This window comes from Gymnoscopelus braueri (assembly GCF_963280865.1).
Source record: "Gymnoscopelus braueri genome assembly, chromosome: 17".
In the NCBI taxonomy this organism is placed as follows: Eukaryota; Metazoa; Chordata; class Actinopteri; order Myctophiformes; family Myctophidae; genus Gymnoscopelus; species Gymnoscopelus braueri.
The window spans coordinates 11374621-11389333 of NC_137617.1; the positions used below are offsets into that span (position 1 = coordinate 11374621).

Consider the following 14713-nt stretch of genomic DNA (forward strand, 5'->3'; position numbering starts at 1 on the left):
GCAAAAATGTCCGGGCTGAAACTTTCAGCCCGCATGAGAGAGACTCTCATGCGGGCTGAAAGTTTCAGCCCGGACATTTTTTGCGGGAACGCACAGTATCAGTTTGTTTCAGCCTGAAACACACTGATACTGTGCGTTCCCGCTAAAATGTTATAATAAATGCTGATTTAGATAAATTGCTCTCAGATGTTTTGCATTTTTGTGGTCAAGAAAATCTAAGCCACGGGATGAAACATGCGTTTAAATCGCGCAAATTGACACACACGATGAGTGTGCGTGTGTGTTTGTGTGTGTGTGTGTGTTAAAAAAATGCAGTTATATCTTTCCAGATTGATCTCATCCCTGAAAGTGTAATGAAACACACTTTTAATTAACACGCTACTTAAATAAAAGCAACTTTGCAGATAGCAGGCAAGAGGCAGATGTAGGGAACACTTGCATCTTCACTGTTGTAGATGTAGACAAAGTAGCCTACAGAAGAAGTGGGGGGGCCTGCCTACACTGAGAAGTATGCTTAATTGATAGGCCTTTCAGGCTGTCAAACGACAAAGTATAAATCAGGCTTAATCAATGGAACAATTGTATATTAGCGGCTCACTAACACAGGGGCTGTCCTCCCTGACAATTATACTGAACCAAAGACAACTGAAACAGCAGTGAAAACTGAACTACAGCCTGAAAGAGAAGCAAGGATGACATCTAGAGGAACAACAGAACCACCATGAAGGTGAGACAACTGGAAGGAGTGTGTCGCGCAGTGGTGGAAAAAGTACTCAAATTCTCTACTTAAGTAGAAGTACCAATACTGCAATATCAAAATACTTTGTTACAAGTAAAAGTCCAGAATTCAAAATTGACTTGAGTAAAAGTACAAAAGTATTGGCATCAAAATGTACTTAAAGTACCAAAAGTAAAAGTACTAAATATTTGAAAATAGCAGATCTACAAGCTCACAACGCGTCGCGATGCGACGCGTTGTGAGCTTGTAGATCGGCTATTTTCAAATAGCCTATGTAGCCTATGTATAAAATGTGAAACACACATGGTTAATGAGTGTTTCATTATATCATAATTTATATCTGAAAAGTAACTAGTAATTAAAGTTTTCAAATAATTGTAGTGGAGTAAAAGTACAACATTTGCCTCTGAGATGTAGTGGAGTAGATGTAAAAGTATTGGAAATTGGAAATACTCAAGTAAAGTACAAATACCTCAAAATTGTACTTAAGTAAATATACTTAGTTACTTTCCATCACTGTGTGTCGGTGGGTGGTTGTGGGTCCATGGTTCTCTCTTATCCATCAGCTGAGTGCTGAGAGGTTTAGGATTAGCTACGTTTCAAGATGCAGATGAGGATGTTCTTCATATTAGAATTGTGGGTATTCTTTTTTAACAGATTAGATTTGGACATATGAGGTTTCCACCCTACAGAGACTATACTATATATTAAATAGAAAATGAAAGCAGACATGCAGCCAAAAAAAGGTTTTATAGTTTTTTATTGTATTACTTTTCATTTTTATTATTTCCACCAAGTATACTTGCGAAAGTTTAAAAAATAATGTCCTTTACAAAATACAGAATGGCTGTTCTCCTTACAAATCCAGACTTATATACAAACACATCAGGCTTTGTCACATGTCCTTATTACAGTTGATATTTATCCACACACACACCAATGAGGTCCGACAAAAGATACTTATAGGAATATAATTGGAAAGTTATATATTATGCTAATGTTCTTTCCCCTCATTCGCATGTGTGTGTGTGGGGGTGCGTGCGTGTGTGCGTGCACTTGTGTCACTGTCCGTGTCTCATCTGGGCCCAAGGTTTACGGGCATCTTGGATGCGTGGTTCCTCTTGCCGTGGTGGTTCTGCTTGATGTTCTGGTTCTGTTTTGGTGCTGGCTTCAAGTAAAAATGCAGCTGTGAAGTTAAGAAGAAAGAGAGGGAACAATTTACTGTAAAATCCTGAGTGTTTGTTTAACTCAATTAAATGGACCTCGTTTGGTCCAACTGGGACTTTACTGTGAAATAACTGGGAAAACAATGCCAGTAGAATAACTTTAAAGCTTAACACCATATGTCTGCCCGAGGACCCAAAAACCTTTTTTATTTTAATTCAAGAGTTCATCACTTTAGTGTCTGTCTTCAAATTGTGAATCGTTTTGTTTCTTTGATTGTTCTCACTTTTGTATTGTTTGTTTTTATATCCTTGTGCAGACTTTAAAAAGTCTGCTAAGTCATTAAAATGCAATTTCTTATGATTTCAACCCCAACCTTCTAACCCCTAACCGTAAACCTAAACATAATGCTAATCCCACCCCTAATGCTAACCCCTAAAACTAATCCTAAATTTAATAATAATCTGCAATTTTTACTAATGGTAACACTAGGTCTAAAAATCTTTCTTAGCCATGAAAAAACACAGACACACACACGCACACACGCACACGCACACACACACACACACACACACACACACACACACACACACACACACACACACACACACACACACACACACACACACACACACACACACACACACACCTGTATGGCCTCAGCAGGCCCCACAGTGACAGAGCTGGTTGAGGGGAGGTATCCGGGGGCGGAGGTCGTCACACTGTAGGTTCCAGGCAGTAATAATCTGAAGTAGTCTCCATCCACTCCTACAAGAGAATAGATTTCATTAAACACCTTTAACCTGGCATGTCTATGCATGTCATTAATAGGAGATAAAAGTCCCTGCCCACCACCACAGAGGTTGTGGGTTCAAATCCACCATGGTGCATCCGGCTTTGTCGGGGGAGGGAAGCCGGGCGGGGAGGGTGAAACTTTTGAGGCGGCACCTGTCAGCGAGGAGTGTTGGGCGGGAGGAGTAGGACGAAGGCCCTACGTCCTCCCGGTGGGGGCTCCTCACTGGCAGGTGAGTCAGTAGGATACAACAGCAGTGACATAAATGTGTGTTGGGGAGAAATTAATTGGCACAATGACCAAATTGTGGAGAAAAAGGGAGTAAAAATGTTATTGTCTACCCTAAAATAAAATAAAATAAATCTTCAATTATTCTTATTTTATGTTCGCTATTTTTGAAAATGTTTGAATGTATAAAATAGGGGTTAGTAGTTAATACAGTTGCTAACAGTTTTTTATGATAGCGCTGGTCAATTTATCATTATCAATACATCAATGTCTGAAATTTTGTATATTGTAATATTGATATGCTGTATGGCATACTGTAAGTGTTGTCTTTGCCTGGTTTTAATAACTTAAACTTGTTTACATACAAAAGCTTTCAAAAGATGCTAAAATTGCAGATCTGCAAGATATTATTGTCACAATATCGATACAGAGATATTTGGTCAAACATATCTTGACATTTGATTTTGTCCATATCGCCCAGTCCTATTTTATATAATACCGAACAGACCACTATGGACTTTTCCTTTTCCACGTGCACGTCCACCAAATCACCTCTAGAGGGCAAGCTTATCCAACACAACTCAACAGGGTTCTATATTATGGCATTTTAGTGCCCTTTCATTTGAATGCAAATAAGTGGTCTGTCTTGTCAAAATGGTTTTGCAGTAGCAGAGGCTCTTTCCTCAGCTCTGTGGTTGAAATCTAATGAAAGGTAGGGTAAGTGATATGATTTGGTTAAAACAAAACGTTTTTTGTTAAAAGGTTAAAGCACTAGGCCTATATTCTGATAGTAATCAGACAGTAATTCTGATAACAATCAGTGTTTGTTCAGTAACAGCTCTTTAATAAACAGAAAATACATTTTCAGGTAGGTGACACAATTTCAGCCAATCAGGAGAGAGTACCCATTTATCAACATTTTGTCATCACTTCCACTATCACTTTTTTAATCTGTATCCTGACTGAGGTCTCTATCCTGATTGGATAAAATTGGTATCCTGACCTGAAAAATACATTTCTGTTTAAAGAGCTGGAATGGAGACTGTTACTGAACAAACACTCTAGCAATGAGTACTATCATAATAATTATAACTTATTTGAACCAAAGATACTTACCCTACCTTTAATATGCACATTTTATTTACACATAGCGACACAGTAGGATGACTTATAATAAATTGGGTTTAAGGCCCGCCTCTCACCACTGGTCACATCATGGTTGACTCCGCCCACAGAGATCTCAGCGTTGGCGATGGGGTTGTTGTTCTCATCATAGACCATGCCTTTTATCCCATGATGCACCTGGAGAACAAAGAGAACATTCTGTTACTGGGCCATTAAAAAAACACTTAAACCCTATTATGCTTTGTTGACCGGGGTCCCCCAGGGGTCTATACTTGGTCAACTTCTTTTTCTTCGTTGAAAGTAGCTGACAAGCTCACACAAGGAATCACAATGGAACGCGTTGTGAGCTTGTAGATCTGCATGTTTTGCTGAAAATGTACCTATTATGACATGAAGTGTTCATAATGGTTAAATCTTCTACTGAGTCAGACTTAGGAAGTAGAGTGGCACCGGTTCAATCCCTGGCACCTCCTGCCTGGCATCATGTCGAAGTGTCCTTGAGCAAGACAAGACACTGAACCTCTAGCTGCTCCTGATGAGCCGGTTGGTTTCCTTCCATGGTTTCCTCCTCCGTCGGTGTGTGAATGTGTGTTGAATGTGTGAATGTAACATTGTAACTTTGGATAGAGGTGTTATAGAAATGCAGACCATTTATCATTTTCAATTGACACATTTAAAAAATGTCCGTTCAGCCTGTACGTGCTACACTTTCCACTCACATTGCAAATCATAATGAATTACATCCCTTTGACAGTAGCTTTTGTCTGCTTTTCCAGTTAGCCAGTGAGAATTTGTTGGGTAAATGCTAAAGATGCAATCTTTAACAACCAGGATTTGAACTCCGGTCTCCCTCCAACCTCTGCAGATGTACTAGTTATATAGTATTAACCATAGGGAACGAGCATGCTGGATTTGAAAATAACATGTGGGTCATGTGTTCTGGTGTTCAGGATATCCCGAGGAGGAAGTACAGACAATGCACAAACTGGTAATCACATGCCACGCTACTCTTTCATGGTTGTAGGTAGACATTTAACTGCATATGTCACTATTATTATTATTAGGGCATGCCTCCTGGCAGAGATTTTGTGCTTTACTGAGTGCACCTTTTATTAAGTATACGCACGCGCGCATGTGTGTGTGTTTGTGCGTGTGTGTGTGTGCGTGCGTGCGTGTTCCAACCTGTTCCAGGTAGGACACCAGAGCCTCTCTGTTTCCCAGCCACTCTCTCTGCAGGGCTGAAGCTGGAGGGAACTTGTCACAGCTGAGCTCCAGGGTGATCTCATAACAGTTGGTGTACAGGTAGTTGAAGTCCTGCATGCCTGCAATGGCAGGTGGGAAAAAAAGGCTATTTGTAGTGTAATGGTCCCAGAGGGGAAATTAATGACTGCATTGACCCATTAGTGACCCAGTAGTGGCTTCGAGCGCTAACTCTTTTGAGGAGCAGTTGGAGGGGTTACAAGGGTCTTGAGGTCTACTGACCAGTCACTTCTTCTTAAGTGACTCTCACTTCTTAAGGTCCCACAAACAAGGCTGAAGACCCGGGGGTGGGGGGAATAGATCATTTTCCGCTGTAGCGCCAAAACTGTGGAACGATATCCCAACCCATGTTAGAGCGTCTCAAACTTCTTGGCTCTCGATGATTCAGACTGAGAGTTGCTGTTTCCATTAGGCAATGTGTTGAATCCTCTGTGTGTTTTTTCCCTGTTTATTGTGTATTATTGTTTACTCGTACTATTGTTTGTCTAGATATTTGTCACTGCGTGTACAGCATTTTGGTTCAACGCTGTTGTTTTAAATGTGCTCTATAAATAAAGTGGATTGGATTGGTTAGGTTGCTCAGGGGCATTTAAACACATGAACCCTTTCGTCGCTAATCTATTCTATTCTAGGCATGTCATAATAGGCGAACACTGGGCAAATATAGGCAATAAGACACCAGTGTGCAACTATGTACATTATAACTCAGGCTTAAAGCCATGACCTGAACGCACACTAGCATGGGTGTTGTCTCTGTCTGTCTGTCTGTCTGTCTGTCTGTCTGTCTGTCTGTCTGTCTGTCTGTCTGTCTGTCTGTCTGTCTGTCTGTCTGTCTGTCTGTCTGTCTGTCTGTCTGCTACTGCGCGTGCGTCTACCATTTGAAACGACCATTTGAAACGGCTCCGATATTGGCTTCGACATTGGTACTTCCGGCAGACTTCCAGGTGCTTCAAACGCCACTGAGCAACTTTCATTGAATTGAATAGCTGGGGGCTGGGCAGGCCGCCCTCTAGATATACAGTATTATAACTCTATGACTACAACCTGTAGCTCAGGGAATTGTTTTGTTGACCTTTCTTTTTGTCTATCTCCCACCCCCGCTCAGCATACTTTGGTATTGAGTTTAGTAATTTTAGTTCTGGGTGGGAGACCTCCAGCAACACATTTTCTTTTGGGGGGGGGGGGGGGGGGGGGTTATTTTTTGGTTTAGTTCAGATTTAATGTTTTGTTTTGGTAGTTTAGGGAGGAACAGTGAGGTTCGACGGATGGCGAGGTCATGGCCCAGTAGCTTCCCCCCAACTTTTGTTCTTTTTGGCCCAGGATCTCCTCCTCCTACCTCTTTTTGTTTGATTATTTATACACTTTGGGGTATGTTTGTTTCTCTTTTTATTTAATCATGTATGGTTATGGTCTCTGAGCCTTGGTTGAGATGCTGTAACAATAACTGAGACATATGTATTACATGCTGACTGCACTGGGATTTGAAGCTTATGGTTCTTTTCGACTATACAAGAACCCAGTGAACCATGCCGTGCAGTGTAACGTTTTTCACAGGTTCTGGATTTGTTTCCATATACTCTACGGCAGAGGGTCTCAACCTGCGGGCCGTGAGGATACTGCAAATGGGGCCCCCAAATAATTGCCCAAATACTACGATTTTATTGATAATATAATAATATAAAATAGTTATGTACAAAAGGGGATTTAAAGGGATATTTCACTTTCAAATTAAATAAACATTAAAAACGATATATAAAAAAGAAATGAAGAAGTAATGGAAAAATCACAGCGCCCTCACACATTAGAAGGACATTCTAATGCGTGAAGGGCTGTGATTTTTCCTTACTTTTTTCATTTATTTTATAAATATATGTGTTATGTTTATTTTATTTGAAAGTGAAATATCCCTTTTAAGTGGTTAAACTAGGAACTACGAACCTAAAGTATACTACTGTACAAACGCCTTTTTTCAAGTGGGCCCTGATCCAGAAACGGTTGAGAACTGCTGCACAATTTTTGTGTCAAAATGTATATTTATTTGACCCCCATATGCAAATGTTTTGTACCAAGGATCCCCAGAAGAGAAGATTTGTGTTATAAAATTCTAAATTATTCAATTTTTTTCAAGAATAGCAGACATACAAGCTCGTAGCGCGGCACGAAGTGACGCACTGTGAGCTTGTAGATCTGATGTTTGGCACAGATGCTTTCCCAGTTTTAATGGGTTAAGTTCAAAACAATTTTTAAATTAGCGAAAATTGCCAATCTAGCTTGTAGATTGCTCTTTTATTAGGTTTGTTGTTCATGACATATCTTCCCCTTCAGGGGTGGTTCTGGTTATAATATACATGTTAAAAAACATCACAGAACTTGACAGGTTCTGGGACGTTTCAGGTTATGGAAGGTTCTGGGTTTACCCTTCATAGTCGAAAAGAGCCAGTAGATATTAACCTGCACTTCCAGACACTCTGGATAAGAACTACGGCTGAAAAATATGTCAAAGAGCCTCGGATTGGTCGGGGAAAAGGGGAAAACAAACCTGGTGGAACTATGACATAATTCTTGGAGCAAATAGTTAAAGTAAACATAACGTGTCCCTGCTAAATGAGAAGAGTGTGGGCGATTCAAACGGTGGCATGAGTTCCTCTCTGAAAAGTCAACACTCCAATATAACATGTATATATATACCTCTGCAGGATTCTCTGAAGATCTCAGACCGAAGATGTATGACGATGCGATGAAGATGAAATAATCAACTTTATACTTGTACCTGCCCTCCTCAACTGATTCCCTAGTTAAAGGAGTCATCTTTTGTTGCTGTCGGGCAGAAACCTCTTATCTCCATTTTTTAACTCTTTGTGTTTTTTTGTGAATTAATGATGTACTTGATCATAGTGCTACAGCGTCACACAAAAGTACCAAAAGTAGCAGATTGAAAAGCTCGAAAAGCGGCACGTTTGGAATGCTGCGGAGAAACCAACTGTCTGAATCACCCCTACGAACCATGTTTAGTTTTTCTTTTGGGTGGATGGGTGTCGCAGTTTTCCAAACAGTGGCTCGGGACCCATTTTTGGATTGCGGACCCATTTTTATGGGTCACGAGTAAATTTTCCTTAATTTTTTTACATTCTTATTTCAAAAGATAAAAAGAAAAGAAAATGTATTATCTTTTTTTCACAATAATTTTATAAATGCAAAAACAACAAACAAAAAATCCAGGAAATTCGGGGCGCCCTCTGGCTACCACATAGGCTGGTAAAGCAGTCTTACAGCGTGTCGCGGGTTCGACTCCCGATCCCAACGGCCTTTGCTGTGTGTCACCCCCCATCTCTCTCCCCATTTCCTGTCAGCCCACTATCCTCTCAAATAAAGGCAGAAAAAGCCCCAAAAATATCGTCCTTTTTTAAAAATTTATCCAGGATTTTTTTTTAAATAATTAGTGAAAATAGCAGATCTGCAAGCTCACAACGATCTGGCATTTTCACTAGTTTGGGTCCCGGCAGAGACGCCAAATGTATCTTTTAGGCCTCGAACAAAAAAAATCTGGGAACCACACTGTCATCAAACTTCATATCATATTTGTCTAACATTTCCTTTTACATACACAGCTCTGATTGGCTGACAGAATGAGTGGGACTGACTGACAGAGAGTGGAAGTCTTACCTTTGGACAGTGAATACCAGCTGGCGCCGTTGGTGATTCCTTCTTCAAAGAAGTCGCCGCAGTTCCAGCCCTTGTGCATCCAACTGTGAGCGAACGAGTAGGTCCTCGCCAACTGCAACACAACGGCCATTCACACATGGTCAGTGGAGACACACACACACACACACACGCGCGCACGCACGCATGAATTTTTGGCAACAGACAATATGAATAACACTAATAACAAATGAGATTCAATGGTCTTAGTTTCATCGGCCACATAACATATGGTTTTGTGTTATACAACGATTCAAATAATTCTGTATTAAGCAGATAGCATACATAAACAATGTCATAGTTAAGTTTGTTACTTAGAAGAATATATATAATTAATGTATTTATTCGATAAATATTTTTCATCACAGTAGGGTTAGTAGGAAGGGGGGTGGGGGGTTTACCACCAACTTTCACCAGCAAAACAAAAGAGTAAAATAAAAAAATTCAGCAATGAGCTCAATATAAATATAATATATAATATATCGGTATCGGTATCGGCCGATATGGCACAGCAAATAATTGGATATCGGTCATAATTTCATAATCGTGCATCTCTAATATATATATATTTAAAGCAAACATTTTGAACTCAAATCTTTGCTTCTGGGGGTCCCTGGGGAAAAAAAACATATTGAGATGGGGTTCCGTGGCCAAATACATATCATTTTGGGGGTCCTTGACATGAAAAGGTTTGTGCACCACTGATATAAGCAACATTAGCCTTGGGAACGAACAGTTCCCGAGCCATGTGGCCTGCTGGCCCATGGTTCAGGAGCCTATCTCCTGTTTCCTGTAGCGTGAGGCGGCTTGAAAGGGTTGCTTGATGTCCGAGTACACCCCCCTGAACATGATGCTAGTACAGTATGTCGCCGGGACTTACCCCACAATCCAACCCTTGATGCTCGTGCCAAGGAGGCATTACTGTAGTGTACATACCGTTTTTATGGTCTTTGGTGTGACTCTGCCGAGGATTGGCAGACACTGTCGCCACAAGGCCACTGCGGCTCGTCAAACTTTTAGGACGGCGATTTCGTAAATGCCATTTTTAGCCTGTTTTCCCGTTTTGAAACCTAACCCTAAAGCCTGAGTTATACATAGTTGTGTGCCAGTGTGTCGCGCACCGGAAATAGCCGATCTACAAGCTCACAATGCATTACAACTAGGCATGTAACGATTCACTCAACTCACGCTACGATTAGAATCACGATACTAGGTTCACGATACGATTTTTCACTATTCTTTAAACACAAAATACATTTCCAGACAAATGACCAAATTTCTAATATATATATATATTTCTCTTACACAAATCCAGTATTTATTTTTTATCAATTATCTTACAAAGATCCTGAAGTTTTTGCATCATGATATATTCTTTTATTAAATTGATACACCTAAACCTAACCCTAAATACCTAACCGTAATCTTATTTTTTTCCTAAGCCTAACTCCCCAGACTCCAACCATAAAACAACCAAGAAAATTGTCTTTGCAATGTCTATTTCTAAGATTTTATGCTATATGGCTATGCTTGTACCACGCACACGCACACTTCTGTGATAATATCACCAGCTGGAAATGGTTTCCTATGTGTGGCGGAGTATACCTTTTTAAAGATCTTATCGTCCGCTGTGGCTGCGTAGGTGGCCCTCCCTCGGATGCGGGAGTCCCTGGCCTTGTCGAAGGGGTAGTTGGCCACCACCGCCCCTCCGTGGAGGTTGGCCGACAGGATGAAGTTGTAGTTCTGCATCCACTTGATGACCGCTAACGTCTCTGGTTCCACCTGTGGCACAGAGTATAGGTATACAGTATATCAGGGGTCTTCTACAGGGGGTCCGGGACCCCAAGGGGGTCCTCAGAGTTACAACAGGGGGGCCGCCAAATCTTTGTGTGAAAGGAACTTTAGTTTTTTTTACATTAACCACACAGAATCCCTATTCTGAGGAGAACTTTAGCCAAAAATAGCAGATCTAAAAGCTCACAATGTCTCACACTGCGAGCTTGTAGATCGGCTATATTCGGCAAAGAGGCTGGTGTAGAGGGGAAAAAGAGCAGACCAAGTACAGAGTGCTGAGGGTTTAAGGGTCTGAAAATACACATGAATCCACCATATAAAAAAAACATTAATTGACATGCCGATGATAGTGCTGTCAAGTCTATGAAGCTATAATCTGCAACACAACTCTATACAATATACGTATGTAGGTCCCTGCTTCATCTCTGTATCAGCTAAGGGGTCCTTCGACTGAAAAACGTTGAAGACCCCTGCAGTATATCAATATCATGGCTGTGGGGGTAGAAACCTAGAAAACTGTTACTTTCTGAACTGTGTTTCAATGGATCCGATATAGTTACAGTATTAGGCCTGTTTAGTCACAAGCTCTTGTTAATACCTTTCATTGGTTCAATTTATAAAACCCACAGACACACTTTCGCTTTAAAGACTTTTTAAAACATTGCGAAAATAGCCGATCTACAAGCTCACGGCGCATTGTGAAGTGACACGTGGTGAGCTTGTAGATCGGCTATTTTACTACGTTTGTGCGACACTTTTGTACAATGAAATAGGACATTAATTTATGGGGAAAAAAATTAAATATGGAGATGCAAGCTTTGATATGAATATAGAGAAATGGAAAATATTCATATTCATCACAAACGCAGCCTTTATTTGCCCTGGGGGAGGGGTGTTGGAAGGTAGTTGCTAGAACAGCGGCGAGTCCGCAACAAACCGATGCCTACTGCATTGGAAACCAATCCGATCTTCTCTCCAATATGAACTACTGCCCTAAAGACGTTGGATTGGTTCTGCAATGTCTTAGCAACGGAAGCAGGGAGACCCTAGTTGAGACTCTAGTTAGTTGTTGAGTGAAGCATTTAGATTGTCATTAAGTTACTTCACAGCAATAATGTACAATAAACGCAAAGGAACTTTTCAACTTTTCAACTGTTGAATGAATCAAATGCAACCGATCCCTGTATTGTTAAACGAAAGCTGCCAGTATAAATTCCACTGTCTCTGGACCAGCCCTCCCACTTTACCATCTGTCATACCTGTACCAACTGAAGCCTCACTTATACGTAGTTGCGTGCCGGTGTCATGCTCAGTAAATAGCAGATCTACAAGCTCACAGTGAGCTTGTATATCTGCTATTTACGGCATGCAACACCAGCATGCAACTAAGTACAAATCATGCTTTACACTTCACTTTCCCTAATAAAAAAAGAAAAGAAAAAAGGAATGTCCTTTTCATTTTAGTCTAACTGGATGAAGCAGCCTTCTTAGCATTTCAGGAACCACATTCCACATTATCAACAATCGGAGACAAAAGGCAAATATCTGACTGTATAGACCTGAAACAGTCCAGTGAGCAGTTCAGAAACCTCAGTCCATCAGCAAACAGACTGAAGGAATAAACCTTCGGCTTAGACTATGTAAAAGTAAGACTAAATGGTTAAAAGCCCATGTTAATAGTCCCTATAGGGCTGTGCAATCTGCCTATTAGTGGTCACCAAAGTCATTTGTGGTTATCAAACCTCACTAGAGTTCATCCACTTCTTTTTTTTTTATCCCTGGGACCCCAATCTACAGACACTGTAAAATCCTCAGTGTTAATTTATCTATGAGAGCTATGTTGATTCATTGAATAGGACCACAATGGAAACAAAGTCCCCAGGACTTTTTGTTATCCTTTTAGCCTTAATGTCTTAAAGTTACTCCGTGCTGTTTACATTTCTGACTAATAAAGTATTCAATCAAAAAGAGTATAAATGAAACCAAATGGACGGTCGATCCATTTGGTTCCATGTGTACGCTCTTTCAGAGTTATAGACCTGTAAGGGTCCTTTTGAGTCCTAACTGTGAGTCATTTGGCTGCGGACCCCCTTGAACCCCACCAAGGACCCCCGGGTGTCCCTGGACCCCAGGTTGAGAACCACTAGCAGCATAATTACTACATGGCAATACAGCAAGTAGATTTCAATATGCAGCATGTTGCTTAGGACCAAAGTGTTGGCTAGAATGAATCACCATCCCCAGAGCCCCAGGAATTGGATTCTGGTGGACATTGTTCAATAGGTATGCCTATCACGGACTCTCTCTTTCCCAGGTGTTTCGCCCAGGTGGGCGTGGTTTTGAGGTTATGTTAAGGCAGTGGTTCCCAAACGGTGGGTCGGGACCCATTTGTGGGTCGCGGACTAATTTTTATGGGTCGCGACTCACAAGAAAATATCCCTTTTTAAAATTTCTTATTTTGAATATATATATATATATTTCAAAAGATAAAAAAAATATAAAGTGGGATTTTCTGTGAGGTTAGGTTTAGTCATATAACCACGCCCACCTGGGCGAAACACCAAAGAAAGAGGGAGTCCCATGCCTATCAGGCCTTCCTCTCTCCTCTGCTCTGCTCTTCCCTTCTTTTCTCCTCTCCTCTCCACTCTCTTTTGTGACACATGACAAGGTGGTTTTACAGATACCATATGTGAAATGTTCAAATTGCAGGTTTAGGCTGCCATACATTGTTTGGTAGACGCTAAAACCACTAAAGCACGCTCACTCAATCCTAGCCATAAATCATGGTGACATGTAGTAATAGTTCTCCCTGTGCAGGGGTATGGAAGGCAAATAAACACTATAGCCAGCCAGCTCACTGGCTTAAGCAATGGTGGGAAGTAACTTTTACTTAAGTACATTTACTCAAGTACTGTATGTATAAGATAAACTCCTGCTCTCACAGTGTAATCACTGATGAGCCTATTGATGATTCAGGTTCAAAGAGTTCTGTTTTAAATATGTTTTTGCTCTTGTTAAGATTAGTCTCCTATTAACTTCAATTAGTGAAATATTGGATTATCGGAATGCGGGGAAAAAAATCATCACCATGAATTCAAGGCTTAATTTTTTGGGTGAAGTATTCCTTTAACCACTTAAACCCCAGCACCCGTATGTATTGTGGGGAAACCTTTTGCAGAAAATAGCAGATTGACAAGCTCACAACGTGTTGCTCTGAGATTCGTGATTTTTTTTAACACAAATCTTCTCTTCTGGGGGTCCCTGGCACAAAACATTTTCAGGTTGGGGGGACCACGGCCAAATACATATCAATTTGGGGGCCCTTGGCACGAAAAAGTTTGAGAACCACTACTATAAAGGCAATATTCACACCTTACTACTTGGAACTGGAACAAGCCGTTAATTGCCACTGTGGGGCTGCTGCACAAACACAGCCTGCTAGAGGTGGGAACTGAGAACGGGCTCCATGAGAGGCTGTGTAAAGTAAACAAAGGGTTTTCTAGGAACTGACCCCGCTGGCAGCGAGTGGGTGGTTTGGTTCTGGTTGAAAACCTTCTCAAAATGGAGGACCTGGAATTAGGCGAGACGGGAAATAACAACCACTTTGGGTTGTTTCAAAGACGCGGGCCGAGAAGCTTGTGCCTGCCTCTAGTTTCCCTGTTCATTCTGGAGCTACCGATGGATGGACCCACCCGTCAGAGCACTTAACACGGCTGTGTGTTAAGCGGTCAGATTAGGGATGGCCAACCGTTAACCGTTACCCGTTAACCGTTAAGAAATTGACAACCGGATAACACTAACGGCTAATGGCAAACCGTTAAAAAATGTGTATATATATTTTGAAGGGCCAAGTCTACACCTGCAACCACACGTGACTTCCACTGTTTTTCCAATAATCCACTCCATTCATG

The 14713-nt window shown here is 41.0% G+C and overlaps 1 protein-coding gene across 2 annotated transcripts in view; it reads right to left on the reverse strand.

Annotated features, from left to right (window-relative positions):
* Positions 1–1482: 1482 nt before the first annotated feature.
* Positions 1483–14713, reverse strand: part of cpn1 (carboxypeptidase N, polypeptide 1) — a 25776-nt gene continuing 12545 nt past the window's right edge. For both annotated transcript variants that reach the window (XM_080454274.1, XM_080454273.1), the window contains exons 4-9: positions 10614–10790; positions 8973–9084; positions 5232–5371; positions 4127–4226; positions 2553–2671; positions 1483–1925 (exon numbers count right to left, since the gene is read on the reverse strand). In XM_080454274.1, coding sequence (XP_080310400.1) covers positions 1815–1925; positions 2553–2671; positions 4127–4226; positions 5232–5371; positions 8973–9084; positions 10614–10790 — 759 coding nt within the window. In that variant the 3' untranslated portion in view covers positions 1483–1814. The remainder of the gene's footprint in view (positions 1926–2552; positions 2672–4126; positions 4227–5231; positions 5372–8972; positions 9085–10613; positions 10791–14713) is intronic.